Genomic DNA, 15,615 nt, shown 5'->3' with positions numbered 1-15,615 from the left:
GGTCCTCAGCTGAGGAAATCCTTATAGCTCCTGTCAGAGCCCCTAGTCTTCCACCACTGGAGGTGTGAAGTGCTCCAGGAATAGCACCATGCGTTGCTGTAAAATTCATGTGGGCTCTTTTAACAAGTAAGGGTTTAAGCTATTGTCTGTTGGACTGGGGCTGGCCTATGAGCTCTGGAAGTGGTCTGGCAATGCTGGCTGACTTTCACAGGCTGACACTGCTGCTCTTTAAGGTAAAAGCTAAACTTTATTCTTGGCCCCTCTCAGGCTTGGGCAATGGACTTTGGAAGCCTCCTGCTGTAGAAGATAAACCTGGTGTGTTGCTAACCTCCCCTTCTCACCCCTAGTAAAACTGATTTGGTCCTCATATCTACTATAGCAAATAGAAGGCTGGGTTTCCAGTAACTTGGTTGGAACTGCAGGGCAAGGAAAGCAATGGATGGTCCAAGAGGGTGGACAGTTCTTGCAGAGCTTTTTCCAAGCAATGTGTTCATTTAAGTTTTATATCAAAATACAACTGCTGCTTGCAATCCAAATGAGGATCTGTATTCCTGCAAAGGGCTTGGGATGGGCTGACCCTGTCTGAATGTCAGGTACCCACCAAGCTGCTCTATCATTCCTCTCCTCAGTGTGAGGGGGAGAAAATGAGATTGATGTCATGGTTTAATTCACTCCCCTGTGGGATGGGGAAGAGAATCAGAAGAGTAAAAGTGAGAAAACTTGTGGTTTGAGATAAAGGCAGTTTAATAGGTAAAGTAAAAGCTGTGCAAGGAATTCATTCCCCTTTCCCATGGCAGGCAGGTGTTCAGCCATCCCCAGGACAGCAGGGCTCCATCCCACGTAACAGTGACTTGGGAAGACAAACGCCATCACTCTGAACGTGTCCCCTCCTTTCCTTCTTCCCCAGCTTTATGTGCTGAGCATGACATCATATGGTATGGAATATCCCCTTGGTCATTGGGGTCAGCTGTCCCGGCTGTGTCCCCTCCCAACTCCTTGTGCACCCCCAGCTACTCGCTGGTGGGGGGGGGTGAGGAACAGAAAAGGCCTTGGCTCTGTGTAAGCACTGCTCAGCAGGAATGAAAACATCTCTATATAACAAAACCACCTCTATATTATCAACACAGCTTTCAGCACAAATCTAAAACATAGCACCATCCTAGCTACTATGAAAAAAACTAACTCTATCTCAGCTGAAACCAGGACAATGGGAAAAAAATTGTGGGTCAAGATAGAGGCAGTTTTATAAAGCAAAAGCAAAAGTTGTGTGTGGAAACAAAGGAAAACAAAAGATTATTCTCTACTTCCCATCAGCAGGTGATGTCTGGCCACTTCCCAGGAAGCAGAGCTTCAATATGTGTAATGGTCACTCTGGAAGAGAAATGTTATAAATAACAAATGCCTCCCCTTCCTCCTTTCTCATAGCTTTTTATTTCTGAGCAGATGTCATACGGTATGGAGTATCCCTTTGGTCAGTTTGGGTCAGCTGTCCCAAAACACCGGCGTGTTGCCAACACCTTTCTAGCTACCGATACACAGCCCAGCACCATGAGGGCTGCTATGGGGAAAATTAAGTCCATCTCAGCCAGACCCAATACAGGGCTGCGCTCAGAAATGTCCTGTAGTTGTCCATACTGCAAGGTGGGACCAGCTCTGCCCAAAACTCTTGGCTGTGCTGGAAGTCCCCTTAATTAAGGACTAACATGAGATTGCCACTGAATATTGTTCTTTTCTAGCCACTTACCACCAGTCTGTAAAAGGAGAATTTTCCTTTGATCTCCTCTTGTGCCCAAGGTGCCAGCCCAGGACACGCCAGTCTCATACGAGTTTCAACCACCCCTCTGATCTGAGCTCGTGGACAAATAACTCCTTTCAAGCTGTTTTTTTGCAGTTGGTTCTCCCTTTTCTTTCTGCTAATCTTAGGAGTGCAGGCTAAGAGCCTTGCCTAAAATTCATCTCTAGCTCGTGGTGTGTTTAATGATTTTGATGGATTTAGTGAGAGAGGGGGTGTCCTGGTTCTGTAGGTACCTTCGCCCAGAGGGGCTGCCTTTGATGTACAACAGCATCCAGAATAAAAGAGATTGTATTGTAAAATAACCTAAATGTTAATAGAAGTTAGAGTTATCACTTCTGACTCAGTGGTGACCACGCTACAGGTTGCTGGGCAGTGTCAGGATGGTATCACTGTATTCTTGCCGCCTTCTTGTCCAGGCATCTTCCTTTGGCCATAACAAGAGGTAGACTCCTGCCTATGATAGAACAGCACTGATAAAGCTGTTTTTACAGTCTTTTTTTGAGAAATGTGCATCTTTGCTTTCCTGTGGACCCATCTTGCAGCCTCCCCTTCCTCTGCTGTTGTTTACCTTGACCTTAAAGTGCATTTGCACTTCTCCAGAGCTTTAAGACCTCCCTGCCTTCCTCACATTCCTTACTATACCTGCAAGAGTCCCGGTAACCCTGTCCTCTCCTCTGCACGGGACTGCATCAGCCCTTTCTGGTTTCAATCTTCTTGCACTGTTGTATTTGCCCCTTCCTGACAGATGCATCTCTCCTCCCTTCTGGCTGGGAGTGGGCTGACAAACTTGCCTGTTAAAAAGGGAAGGAGAGTAGCTGGGGAAGGGGGGTTCAGCCTGTTTTTGTACCTGTTCGTGCCTCCTTGGAGGCTGGGAGAGGGGACTTCCCATTGCCACCTCTTCTTTCTCATGCATTTACATAGTTTATGTCCTATTTTACCCCTTTTGCCTCAAATCAGAGCTCTCCCTCCGGCAAACAGAACGGGAGCAAAAGGGTACATGACTAAATTTATGGAAGAAGCATGGCAGTTGGGTGCAGGATACCTGCAATGATTTATTCCTTCCTCGACCACCAGCCGTAGGGCATCCTGAGCACGTTACATGGGTTTACTTAGCTGCTTTTTCCCTATCTGCAAAGCAGGGCAGTAGTATTTTCCATGGCACCAGCATGTTACGAGGTGAGATGTCACCAGCTTGCTTTGAGACCCTCGTTAATTCAAGTAGCATAAGCAGAATAGCGTCATTTGCAGTGCGTACCCAGCTTTTCCTGATTCAGTCTGAAAGTAGAGCTGGGTCTAATGAGAGAGGTGGAAAAAAGAAAAAGAGAGGACATGCTGCCCTCATGAGGTGCCTGTCAGTAACTCCATGATAAGGAAAAAAAAAAATACATTTTGGGGAAATGCCAGGTAGCAATGCCGAGAAACCACTAACCCAGAGTGGAATGGCCTTGTAGGAAGAGGAGGCCCAGAGCAGAAATGGATGTATTACCCTCTGGATAAATATTTTGTCAATTTAGCCCAAGCAGCAGTACCACATGGAATAACAAATGAATTTCTACAGTGCAAATCCTTCTAAGCTTCATGTTGTAAAATGATCCTTGGGAAAAATGGTGCTATTTGGCAACAGCTCAGTTAAATGAGGTTTTTCCCTCTAAAGGAAAATCCTGACCATCACAAAAATGGGCAATTCCCCGCCTACTTCTGCCAGGGGTTCAAGGGACCACCTTTTGCAGCTGAAAGGGCAGGAAGAAAAATGCCAAAGAGGAGCTTTCTCTACTCCGCTTTGTGGTTATTTTTTCTTCTTCTGGGCTGGGGATGAGAATGTTTTAACAGGCTATAAAAGACTATAAGAGGAGACTGGTGGAAATTCAAACTCCATCCGTGGTCTGACCATTTACTCGTTCCCTGGTTTCTTCCGGATCTGATCCACCCTTGCCAGATCATTGCACATCGGGAGTTTTTCCCCAAATAGTTCCTGGCTTTGCTCTGTGCTTTCTGTCGTGCTTTGATCGAGGTTACACAGTGCAGGATGGCCCTCCCATCATGTATGACTGAGTCAAACATTAGCCCTTGTGACAAGATCGCATATTCCCATTGCGTGGCATCCCAAAACCACTCTGATTGTTAGTTTCTAAACACAAACTTTCCTGTCTCACAAACTTCTCCAAGTCAGGCATCAAGAAAGAGCTGGTCTGACATTTATTTCTATTCTCCCACCCTGAGAGCATAAGTTTTGGGGAAACTAGCTCAGTTCTCCAAATACTAAGTTTTGTGACTAGAGTTTGCCATGGACACCAATAGATGTCATCAAGCTGTTGCCAGTTCTCTCTACTGTCAGATGAGGTTTTCCACCTCAAGCCCATAATGCCAACAGAGGATGAAGAGACATCGACCTCCATCCTGACCAGAGGCTTATCCTTGACCAAGTGACTGGGCTGTTGAATGTCTTGAGATGTGTCTTGTTCAAAGAACAGGAAGGTTAGGGAGTAACATATAGCTCTCCTGTATGACTGGTTGGAGGTAGTGGATGGCAGATATCTTATCCAAACAAGTTGTATAGCAGCAGCAATCATACTACCCATCCATTCTCCCTCCTTGTCATGTCAGAGGGCCTGGATGTGCCTTCCAACAAAATCTTTCTAAATGGATATAGAGGTTTCATCAGTGAAGAACCAGTCAAAATGTTATGGCCTACAAAGTCAAGGCAACATGCAAGGTCCTGCACATGGGTCAGGGCAATCCCAAAACCAGCTACAGGCTGGGCAGAGAATGGATGGAGAGCAGCCCTGAGGAGAAGGACTTGGGGGTGTTGGGGGACGAGAAGCTCAACATGAGCCAGCAGTGTGCGCTGGCAGCCCAGAAAGCCAACCATGTCCTGGGCTGCATCACCAGCAGCGTGACCAGCAGGTCGAGGGAGGGGATTCTACACCTCTACTCCACTCTGGTGAGACCCCCCTGCAGTGCTGCGTCCAGCTCGGGGGTCCCCAGCACAAGAAGGACATGGAGCTGTTGGAGCGAGTCCAGAGGAGGCCACGGAGATGATGCAAGGGCTGGAGCACCTCTGCTATGGAGACAGGCTGAGAGAGTTGGGCTTGTTCAGCCTGGAGAACAGAAGGCTGCGGGGAGACCTTAGAGCCCCTTCCGGTCCCTACAGGGGCTCCAGGAAAGCTGGAGAGGGGCTGGTGACAAGGGCAGGGAGTGACAGGCCAAGGGGAATGGCCTGAAGCTGCAGGAGGGGAGATGGAGATGAGATGTGAGGCAGAAATTCTTCCCTGTGAGGGTGCTGAGGCCCTGGCCCAGGTTGCCCCGAGAAGCTGTGGCTGCCCCTGGCTCCCTGGCAGTGTTGAAGGCCAGGTTGGATGGGGCTTTGGGCAAGCTGGGCTAGTGGAGGGTGTCCCTGCCCATGGCAGGGGGGTGGAACTAGATGGGCTTTGAGGTCCCTTCCAACCCAAACCAGTCTGTCTTTCTATGATTCTATTAAATTAAATCAAATAAGTCAAAGATCAAGACAGACATGATGGGTTGGTATAATGGCACTATATTGTTCCGGAGGCGCTTATAGCCAATAAGAATACAAGCTTGTGGTGCAAATGCTGTCATGGGGAGGGTTCACAGCCAATGTGTATATTGATTTTTTTTTTCTCCTTATGTGTGCTTAGCTTTCATACTCATTAAAGGGTCATCCTGCAGAAACTTTCCATTCAAAGGGCCTTTAAAAGCACTATAAATATTCACAGAAGGAATTACTTTGCCCATTGGCAAAATGCAACCAATTCTGGGGTGGAAAATGCAACCATTTCACATCAGATGAAGTAAGGAAATCGAAATACCACCTCTGCAAGAAGAAAATGCAGGTGCACATAAATATGGAGAGGCCTGGCAGATTGATTACATCAAACTCCCACAAACCTGCGAAGGCAAGCAACATGTGCTTACAATGGTGGAAGCAACCACCAGATGGCTGGAAACATGTCCCATGCCCCATGCCACTGCCCAGAACACTATCCTGGGCCTTGAAAAGCAATTCTGGTGGCGACATGGCACCCCAGAAAGAATTGAGTCAGACAACAGGATTCATTTCCGAAACAACCTCATAGACAGCTGGGCCAAAGAGCATGGCATTGAGTGGATGTATCACATCCCCTACCATGCACCAGCCTCCAGGACAATCAAACAATACAATGGACTGCTAAAGACTACACTGAGAGCAATGGGTGGTGGGACCCTCGAGCATTGGGATACACGTTTAGCAAAGGCCACCTGGTTAGTCAACAGTGGGGGATGTGCCAGTTGAGCTGGTGCTGCCCAGTCAAAACTTCCATATATCATGGAAGGAGAGAAAGTTCCTGTAGTGCACATGAAGAATATGTTGGGAAAGACAGCCTGGGTTACTCCTGCCTCGGGCAAAGGCAAACCCATCTGTGGGATTGCTTTTGCTCAAGGACCTGGGTGCACTTGGTGGGTGATGCAGAAGGATGGAGAAGTCCAACGTGTACCTCAAGGGGATCTGATTTTGGGTGAGAATAGCCAATGATTTGAATTGTATGATGTTGATTGCTACATAATATTGCATGTCATCACTACTACAATTGCTATATGCTGTATCAATGGTATTACAATAAGAATCGCCCAGACTAATGAAGAATGATCTTCGATGAAAGTGAGCAAGGTGCAGAGGTGATGAAACCAGAACTGGCTTCAGCAATGAGCACTCAGCAACTTCTTCGAGATTGACATGTTCAGCACACAGACTGTGAGCATGGGCCATGCCAGATACCTCAGCTACGAGCTCCGGATGCAGCAGGCAACAGCCCTGCAGTACACACCATCGCTCCTGCCCTGAGACACTGTTATGACAGATGGAGCCCAAAGTCACGGACTAAATGAACTCAACGGACATTTTAGAGGGATGGCCCATACAGTAAGGGAATGATACCTGTGTGTACATATCAAAAGACAGGAAAAGTGATGGTGATTAATTGGAATGTATTGGGAAGTATAGGACCTGTGCATGATGGAGATGGTATGGAGTAAGAGGTGAATACTGTCCTGGTTTCGGCTGAGATAGGGTCAGTTTTCTTTCTAGTAGCCGGTATAGAGCTGTGTTTTGGATTTAGGATGAGAACAATGTAGATAACACGCTGATGGGTTGAGTTGCTGCTGGGTAGTTGTAGTGTCTACAGTAAGTCAAGGACTTTTCAGCGTCCCACGCCCTGCCAGGCGCACAAGGAGCTGGAGAGCCCGGCCAGGACAGCTGACCCAGGCTGGCCAAAGGGATATTCCATACCATAGAGCGTCATGCACCGTATAGAACTGGGGAAGCAAGCTGGGAGGTGGGATTGCTGTTCAGAAACAGACTGGGCATCAGGTTGGTTTATTTTCCTTTCGCATGTGGTGAACAATTGCATTTGTGCGTTACTTTATTATTATTGTTGTTGTTGTTGTTGTTACTATTCTCTTCCTTTATTATCCTATTAAACTGTCTTTATCTCAACCCATGAGTTTTTTCCCATTCTCCTCCCCATCTCCTCAGGGCAGGAGGGGTGACTGAGTGGCTGCATGGTGCTCAGTTACCGGCTGGCGTTAAACCACGACACCCTCTTTTTTTTTTTTTTCCTGCTCTGCCTTTTAGCTTATATGTTAATTGTCTCTATCATTAAATAAATCGGTTCAGCTGCCTCCATTCATTTACAAAGCACATTTGGTAATCATGTATATTTGTACAGCATCTTCCATTCCAGAGCACATTTAATGACTTGGGGTTTTGGTTTTTTATCTGATCCAAAATAACATTTTCCCAACTATTGCAACAGCAATTCATAGGGCAAACCAGCACCTTGCCAAGCCCTATTAAGCAGGATGCCAGCAATCCCTCACTCGAAGCTCATATATAGTCCCCACAAAGCCAAAACCTCCTGTGTTTAATGCAGACATGTCCCTGAGCAAGGACACCGGGGGCTCATGGCTTTAATCCCAAATGCCATTCCCAGGAGGCCCTTTAAAACATCCTCATCCCAAACTATCTTGGTCTGATTCTGCCTCACTTGTGAAACCTGGGAAGATCACAGCGTGACTTCGCATGGCAGCAATTCTGTTACGCCACACTCAAAACATAACGCATCACGATGTTTCCAAACTGAGAAGCTTTTTGTGAGGTTCTTTGAACATTTATTGAACTTGTTAAAGGTTTTTTTCCGGTAAAAGCTTTTCTTTATGGCTACAGTGATGAGGTAATAACATCTTTCTGAAGGCAGCTTTTACAACCCCCTGCCACTTGACCCCTCTCCAGCTTTTTTGGACAATAAGCTTTTGTTTGGATTTTTCAACAAGCTAATTCAAACAACTTCTAAAGTAACTGGCAACCCTCTCACAGGAGTAAACATGCTGAAATGTCTTATCCAAAGAAAAAAATCAAGTTCACATACTCAGGTTACACTATAACCGGTAGGTGAGATTCCTGTAGCAAAACAGAGTGCAATATCCCTAAAGTCTGCAGGTATCTTCTATCCGTGCATCCATCATTCCCTGAAAATAAAGCAAATAGCAACAGATTTTAAAGGCGGCAGGAAAAAAAACGGATTTACTATTAAAGAAAAACTTTCTAGGATAGTTAAGAAGGTTGGAACAGATTGACTCCATCACAGGTTGGTTAAAAAAGTATGTCAGGGCTAATTCAGGTACAACTACTGCGGCATTCATCGCTGAACTGAGTTGCATCATCATGTCTTGGCCATTTGGTAAACCTCATCCCAAGCCAGCAAGACTTGATGAGGGTTTGTTGGGTTTTTTTGCAAACCCTCACCATAAACTTGATCAAAACCCCACCAAGGACACTTAAATTTAATCTGTTGACTTCAGTGATTTGAGATCAGCCTGTTTTGGTCTTGCTCTCTGCCCCTCTACTCCGCTCTGGTGAGACCCCCCTGCAGTACTGTGTCCAGCTCGGGGGTCCCCAGCACAAGAAGGACATGGAGCTGTTGGAGCGAGTCCAGAGGAGGCCACGGAGATGATGCGAGGGCTGGAGCACCTCTGCTATGGAGACAGGCTGAGAGTTGGGCTTGTTGAGCCTGGAGAAGAGAAGGCTGCGGGGAGACCTTAGAGCCCCTTCCAGTCCCCAAAGGGGCTCCAGGAAAGCTGGAGAGGGACTGGTGACAAGGGCAGGGAGGGACAGGCCAAGGGGAATGGCCTGAAGCTGCAGGAGGGGAGATGGAGATGAGATGTGAGGCAGAAATTCTTCCCTGTGAGGGTGCTGAGGCCCTGGCCCAGGTTGCCCCGAGAAGCTGTGGCTGCCCCTGGCTCCCTGGCAGTGTTGAAGGCCAGGTTGGATGGGGCTTTGGGCAAGCTGGGCTAGTGGAGGGTGTCCCTGCCCATGGCAGGGGGTTGGACCTAGATGGGCTTTGAGGTCCCTTCCAACCCAAACCAGTCTGGGATTCTGTGATTCTACGATCAGTCGGATGACTTCAGTCTACCAACACGTTTCTCAAGGTAACCAGAAAAAACAGCAAAACAAACAACACCCTTTCCCTCAAACCACAATGTTTTAGTATGTTGAAGGCTTCAAAGAAATAACACACACATAATTTTAAAGCAATATGATTTAAAGCAATAAGTGTTTTCCCAGAAATTAGGTTTGTTTTATGGGCTGTTGCTCCACATTTTGCAATTGTGCTGTGAAGACTCTAATGAGGGAAGAGCCCAGGTGCCAAACGCTTAAGTCTACATAGCAAAAAGACACTCAGTGCTTAAAGAAATTAGCAAAATTACCAATTACTTCTTGTACAACCCAATCGGTATGGAAATAAAGCTGGTTTGTAAAGGTTGATGCGGACATCACCTTGTTCTGAGATAGTGCTGCTGTTCTCCTTCATGACTCTCTCTCATTTAAAATATATTTTTCCATCTAATTTAAAATATATATTTGAGTTTGAGAAGGAAGTTTTTCCATGTAAATAACAGCTCTTCTAAGCACCAGGATAATAATAGATATTCCAAGCATCATTTGCACTCCAAAGCACCAGGAATCCCCTACCACATCCTCCAAGGAAATTGTCTCTAATGGTTGTGAGCTGACTTGAAGATGTCTTCTACCGAACAAGGATCTCCTCCATGCACATAATGTGACCAGAACAGCTTGATGGTGTGTCAAAAATACAATGAAGTCTCTCTATCTCAGGTAGGGTTTATCTACATTTAGACACTCAGGAAACATAATAAATGAATGAAATCAATTAACAAAAGCATTTATGCATCTGACGGCAATGGTGAAGTGCAAATTTTGGCTAATTTACTTGCAAATTAATAAACTCCCTTTGGAGTTTAAGTGGTATAACTTGAGCACACATTTTCAGCATTTTTCTGAATATTTCATGCAGATCAGTACTTTTATAGTACCGGCTCCTATCTTAATGGCTCTTCAGCTGATGCCACAGGTATATATTGCTTTTAATTCAAAGCCAAGGGCTGTCATAGAAAAAAGACCTGACCTTTATTGTGCTTTTCACTGTGACCCTCTGATATATTGCATAGGGACGACTAGAAAGTCTTAGGTATCCACAAGTGTCTTACAGCAGTTTAAAACAACCCTGGGGACAGAGCAAACATATTTCCCTGCAACTAGAAATACAGACACTCAGAAATACCTTGGACATAAAAGGGTCCAGAGTTTAGCATCCACAAAACCAATCTCTGATGTTGGTCTCTGTTGCTTGAGCTTGATCACTCCAAAGGCAAAACTAAACAAGCTCTTTAACCCCACATCTGTGGCTCTAAATTACATTATTTAATAGGCATTCTGTGACAAAACTTAAGATTTTTCCTCTTCTCACAAACTGCACTTGGAATCCTTTCATCCATGACTGAAGCATGTTTGCTCATTTGAGTGATTTTGCAATGATCTCATACCCCAATAAGAAGCATATTTGACCTGATCTATGGCAGAAATAGAATCATCAGAGTCACAGACTGGTTTGAGTTGGAAGGGACCTCAAAGCCCATCTAGTTCCACCCCCCTGCCATGGGCAGGGACACCCTCCACTAGCCCAGCTTGCCCAAAGCCCCATCCAACCTGGCCTTCAACACTGCCAGGGAGCCAGGGGCAGCCACAGCTTCTCGGGGCAACCTGGGCCAGGGCCTCAGCACCCTCACAGGGAAGAATTTCTGCCTCACATCTCATCTCCATCTCCCCTCCTGCAGCTTCAGGCCATTCCCCTTGGCCTGTCACTCCCTGCCCTTGTCACCAGCTCCTCTCCAGCTTTCCTGGAGGCCCCTTTGGGGACTGGAAGGGGCTCTAAGGTCTCCCCGCAGCCTTCTCTTCTCCAGGCTGAACAAGCCCAACTCTCTCAGCCTGTCTCCATAGCAGAGGTGCTCCAGCCCTCGCATCATCTCCGTGGCCGCCTCTGGACTCGCTCCAACAGCTCCATGTCCTTCTTGTGCTGGGGACCCCCGAGCTGGACACAGTACTGCAGAGGGGTCTCACCAGAGCGGAGTAGAGGGGCAGAATCCCCTCCCTCGACCTGCTGGTCACGCTGCTGGTGATGCAGCCCAGGACATGGTTGGCTTTCTGGGCTGCCAGCGCACATTGCTGGCTCATGTTGAGCTTCTCGTCCCCCAACACCCCCAAGTCCTTCTCCTCAGGGCTGCTCTCCATCCATTTTCCACCCAGCCTGTAGCTGTGCTTGGGATTGCCCCGACCCATGTGCTCCGGACCTTGCACTTGGCCTTGTTGAACCTCCTGAGGTCCACACGGTCCCACCTCTCCAGCCTGTCCAGGTCCCTCTGGATGGCATCCCTTCCCTCCAGCATGTCGACCCACCACACAGCTTGGGCAGATGGGCAGGTTGTGGAGGAGGGAGCACTGCGTACATCCATGCACTTGCTGCAGCTGCAGGAATTTCATCATTTATGATAATCAGCCACAGAAACATCCGCTGGGACGTAATAAAGGTCATGCTGTGATCTTCAAAACGATGCAGACAGATAATGCCGGCCTTTTTATGTGGTTAAAATATTCAGATGAGAATTTCTTAGGGCATCAGTAAATTACATAGGGTCCTACGTAATGCCACGTATACGGCTGAGACTGGTAGTTCTGCTCCAGCATTACTGCTCCGAGTGACCGTCCATAAACCGGGGATAAAAGAAACCACAGTCCTCCCCGGCTGCAGCTTGCAAATCCTCTGGTCAAAGTAATCCACCAATCCTTATTAATTAACTCGTTATTTTAAGCCCAAAAGGGATGATTATTTTGTTCGAATTCAGGCACAATCTGGGTTATTAAATGACTCTCATCGTGTTGAACCGTCATTGTGGTGAACTGTGCAAGGGATGGACTTAACTTCTCAAAGCCGATGAAAATCAAATGTAAAACTGAAACCTTATCTCTAGAAATTCCTCATTTTATAATGCTCTCGCAAACACTTCCTCGTCACGCTAAGATAGTAAAAAAGCAAAGATAAGTCTGAAATTTAGAATACGAGGCCAAAACCTGAGCCAGCATGAGCTGGAATTCCACAGGGCCTTCTTTGGAGCTCTAATAGTTCCACTGCTATAAAATCATTAATGAATTAACATGGGATTTGGGGTCATATTTGAATTCTCCTCTGGGGGAAATTTTGCTTTTTAGTCCCTGAATTATGGGTTAGATCTCTCAGTGTACATTAAGCAGCAAATTAAATGCAATCTCCATATACAGGGCATGCGAGCAGCTATGTTAAGTAATTCAGTTGACTGTTCTAAACATCGGTATTTTAAGAAAGTTTTGAGATAGTCACCTGCTCCTGTGGAAATTAAGAAGAGGAGGAAAATCCTGCTACAGTAGTGCTGTATGGATTTTAATTTCACCGAATCAGCATAAGTTGGTCACAGAATAGTCACGTATCATCTGAGGACTGATTTTTTTTAAAAAAATCCTTTGATATTTTGGGCAAAGAAGCAGTGGCATCTTCATGCTGTTTCCATAAACTGTTTTTAGTGATTTATCTCAGGAAGAAATGTTCTTACAACTGTGATCCTCTCTGATTTTATATATAATTCTATATATAATTGTGAGCTAGAATTAGTTTTGCTTACTGGAGGAAGCATATCTGAAGAGTTTCATAAAGCACTCCCAAATCTTTATGATAATTTTTGTCATTCCAAGTGCATTTTTCACACCTTGGGAAAAACAAAACAAACCAAACCAAACAAATTTCATCTTAAAAAGGAAGTTTCAATCCTCCAGGGGGAAGATGGAAAGTTCAAAAGGAAGGAGCACATGCATTGTAATGAACCAGAAACCAGGAGGTGAATCAAACTGATAGAACAGGTCCAAAATTACTACGTTTGAACCTGATCTCCACAACGTGGCTCAGGAGTCTGCATGCTTGAAAATAGCACACTTTGCTATTGAAAATACTGAAATAGTAGGGGTTTTTTCATGAGAAGTAAAAATGGAGATGCACTGGTTCTCAGATCTTCCCCAAAAAAGGTCACTGTGTTGAAATAACTCCTAATCAGGGACAGCAACACCCAGAACTGAAGCACAACTCCAGACTCACCATGCCCAAAACTTAAGCTCAAGGTATCGAATTTATTGGGCACCCACATGTAGAACCACACAATTTGGTAAAAAAGACTCCACACACTGACGTGTCACTCCGTGGTGAAAAGGGGAATTACTGAGAGGGGGAGTTTGGCAGCTCTGTTTTCCACTCCTAGGAAGTACTTTGGGGAAAGACAGATCATGGTGCAAGGGAGGGTGAGGATGGAAGAGGATAGAAGAGGATGACTTCTGCAAGGATGGCCATCAAACTCCAGAAAATGTGACTTTGCACTTTTTGCTATTCTTCCTCTATTTTTTATTTTTAATGAGCTCACCATCGAACACCCAAGACCAAAATGCATGCCGACGACAACGCAAGTCAACATAACATGAATATTGCAAAACCGTGAGTATTGCAGGTGAACGAAGGCTTGGTGGGCTTCCAGCGGGGAAGGTGTCCATGGTGTGGGAGCTGCACGGGGCTGAGGACAGGAAGGGAGGAAGACAGGAGAACAGGAGGACAGGAGACAACAGAGCTTTCCAGGACTGCACGCCACACTCAACCCTTCCAGAGCCGCCTGGCCCGGTGGGAACAGGCATTTCCAGTGCCGCGGTGTGCGCCGGGGACAGGCGTTCCCAGTGCCGCTGCTGGGGTGGCGGGACGGGTGTTCCCGGCGGTGCGGAGACGGGTGTTTCGGCACAGCCCGTGCCGGTCCCCAGCAGCGAGATGGGGACGAGCGTCTCCAGCGCGGCCGCCTGTTCCGGGCAGGTGCTGCAGGGTGCCGTGGGGACGGGTGGCCCCGGTAGGGCGTGGGGACAGGACTGGCGCTCCCGGTGCTGCGTGGTAGGTGGGGATGGTGATGCCCTGGTGGGGATGGTCCCTGTGGTCCAGGTGGATGCTGTCTGGGTGGTGTGGGATGGAGGTGGGTGCTCTGGGGGGGATGGCTGCGTTGGGCCTCAGCGTGTGTTGGTATCAAGGTTGGCTTGGTGTAGGGTGGCTTGGCGTGATGTTGGATGGGTTGGCATGATAGAATGGTGTGATGTGGGGCTGGTTGGTGTGATGTGGGGCAGGTTGGTGTGATGTGGGGCAGGTTGGCGTGATGTGGGGCCGGTTGGCGTGATGTGGGGCCGGTTGGCGTGATAGAACGGTGTGATGCAGGGCAGGTCGGTGTGATGCGGGGCAGGTGGATGCCACGTGGGGCTGGTTGGCCGATAGACAGGGCAGGCTGGCCGGACGATGCGGGGCAGGTTGTGGTGCCGTGAGGGCCCAGCCGAGGGAACGCACCCCTCGGGGTCCCCGGCCCGGCCGCCCCCAGCGCGGCGCCGCCACCCCCTCAGCAGGGCCCGGGCGGCGGCGGGGCCAGGTCCCTCCCCGTTGCCATGGCGACAGCGCTCTTTCCCCCCCCCCCTCCGCGCACCCACCCAGCAAAATATTTTCGTCCCACCACGTGATAAAAACAGCTCCCCCACACACGTGACGGAGGACGACAGACGTCAATCAAAACCGCCTTCCCCCAATCATCAGCCGCTCCCTGATGCGTTGTCCCGCCTTCCGGAAGTCGGCGCTCCAATCGGCGCCGACTCCAGTTCCAACGGTTTGACAGAGGACGCGGAGAGGAGCGTTGATTGGCGTCCCTTGCAGCCAGTAGAATCGCAAAGACACCCCCGGCTCCCGCCTCGGTGGAGTACGGACCAATGAGCGAGCGGAATGCTCCTTCCCTCCCGCCCCCCGCCGCCCGCCCCCCAGCACTGCGGTAATATGGCTCCGTAGCGAGCGGCCCGGGCCGGTGCTGCTGCCGCCATTAACCCCTGGGTGCCCGGCGGCGGTGGGGGGGAAGCAGCCCGCGGGGCTCATGCGCAGGCGCTGCAGCCGTCGCCCGGCCGTTGCCCTGCCGTGAGGATGAGCTCGGCCGCCGGCCCCACCGCCTTACCCCCGGGCTCCGCCACCCGGGCCTTGCATGTGGAGCTGCCCTCGCAGCAGGTACGGGGGAAGGGCGGCTGGGAGACGGCCCTCGGCTGGAGGGGGAGGGTGCCCGGAGGTGAAGGGGGGTGCTCCGTGAGGGGTGGGGTGCCCAGAGGTGGAGGGAGGTGCTCTCTGAGATGGACGGGTGCCCTGAGGTGAAGCGGGAGGATGCTCGCTGAGGTGCGGGGTGATGTGAGGGGAAGGGGGGGGGGGGTGTTCCCTGAGGCGTGTGGGTATCCTGAGGTGAAGGGGGGTGCTCCCTGAGGTGTGGGGTGCTCCCTGAGGTTGGGGGGCTGTTCCTGATCTGTGGGGTACCCTGAGTTGAAGGGGGGTGCTCCCTGA

General features: G+C 48.7%; 1 protein-coding gene across 7 annotated transcripts in view; it reads left to right on the top strand.

Annotated features, from left to right (window-relative positions):
* Positions 1-15,055: 15,055 nt before the first annotated feature.
* UVRAG (UV radiation resistance associated) overlaps positions 15,056-15,615 on the top strand; it is a 101,555-nt gene continuing 100,995 nt past the window's right edge. For 6 of the 7 annotated variants that reach the window (XR_008578637.1, XR_008578638.1, XM_054836997.1 and 3 more), the window contains exon 1: positions 15,056-15,291. Coding sequence is in view for 4 of the 7 variants with exons in the window: in XM_054837065.1 (XP_054693040.1) it covers positions 15,211-15,291 (81 nt within the window). In the remaining 3 variants the exon portion in view is untranslated. The remainder of the gene's footprint in view (positions 15,292-15,615) is intronic. The other variant, XM_054837006.1, reaches the window with a different exon arrangement.

Source organism: Grus americana, chromosome 1 (assembly GCF_028858705.1).
Source record: "Grus americana isolate bGruAme1 chromosome 1, bGruAme1.mat, whole genome shotgun sequence".
Classification (NCBI taxonomy): Eukaryota; Metazoa; Chordata; class Aves; order Gruiformes; family Gruidae; genus Grus; species Grus americana.
This window is presented reverse-complemented; position numbering and strand designations above follow the sequence as displayed.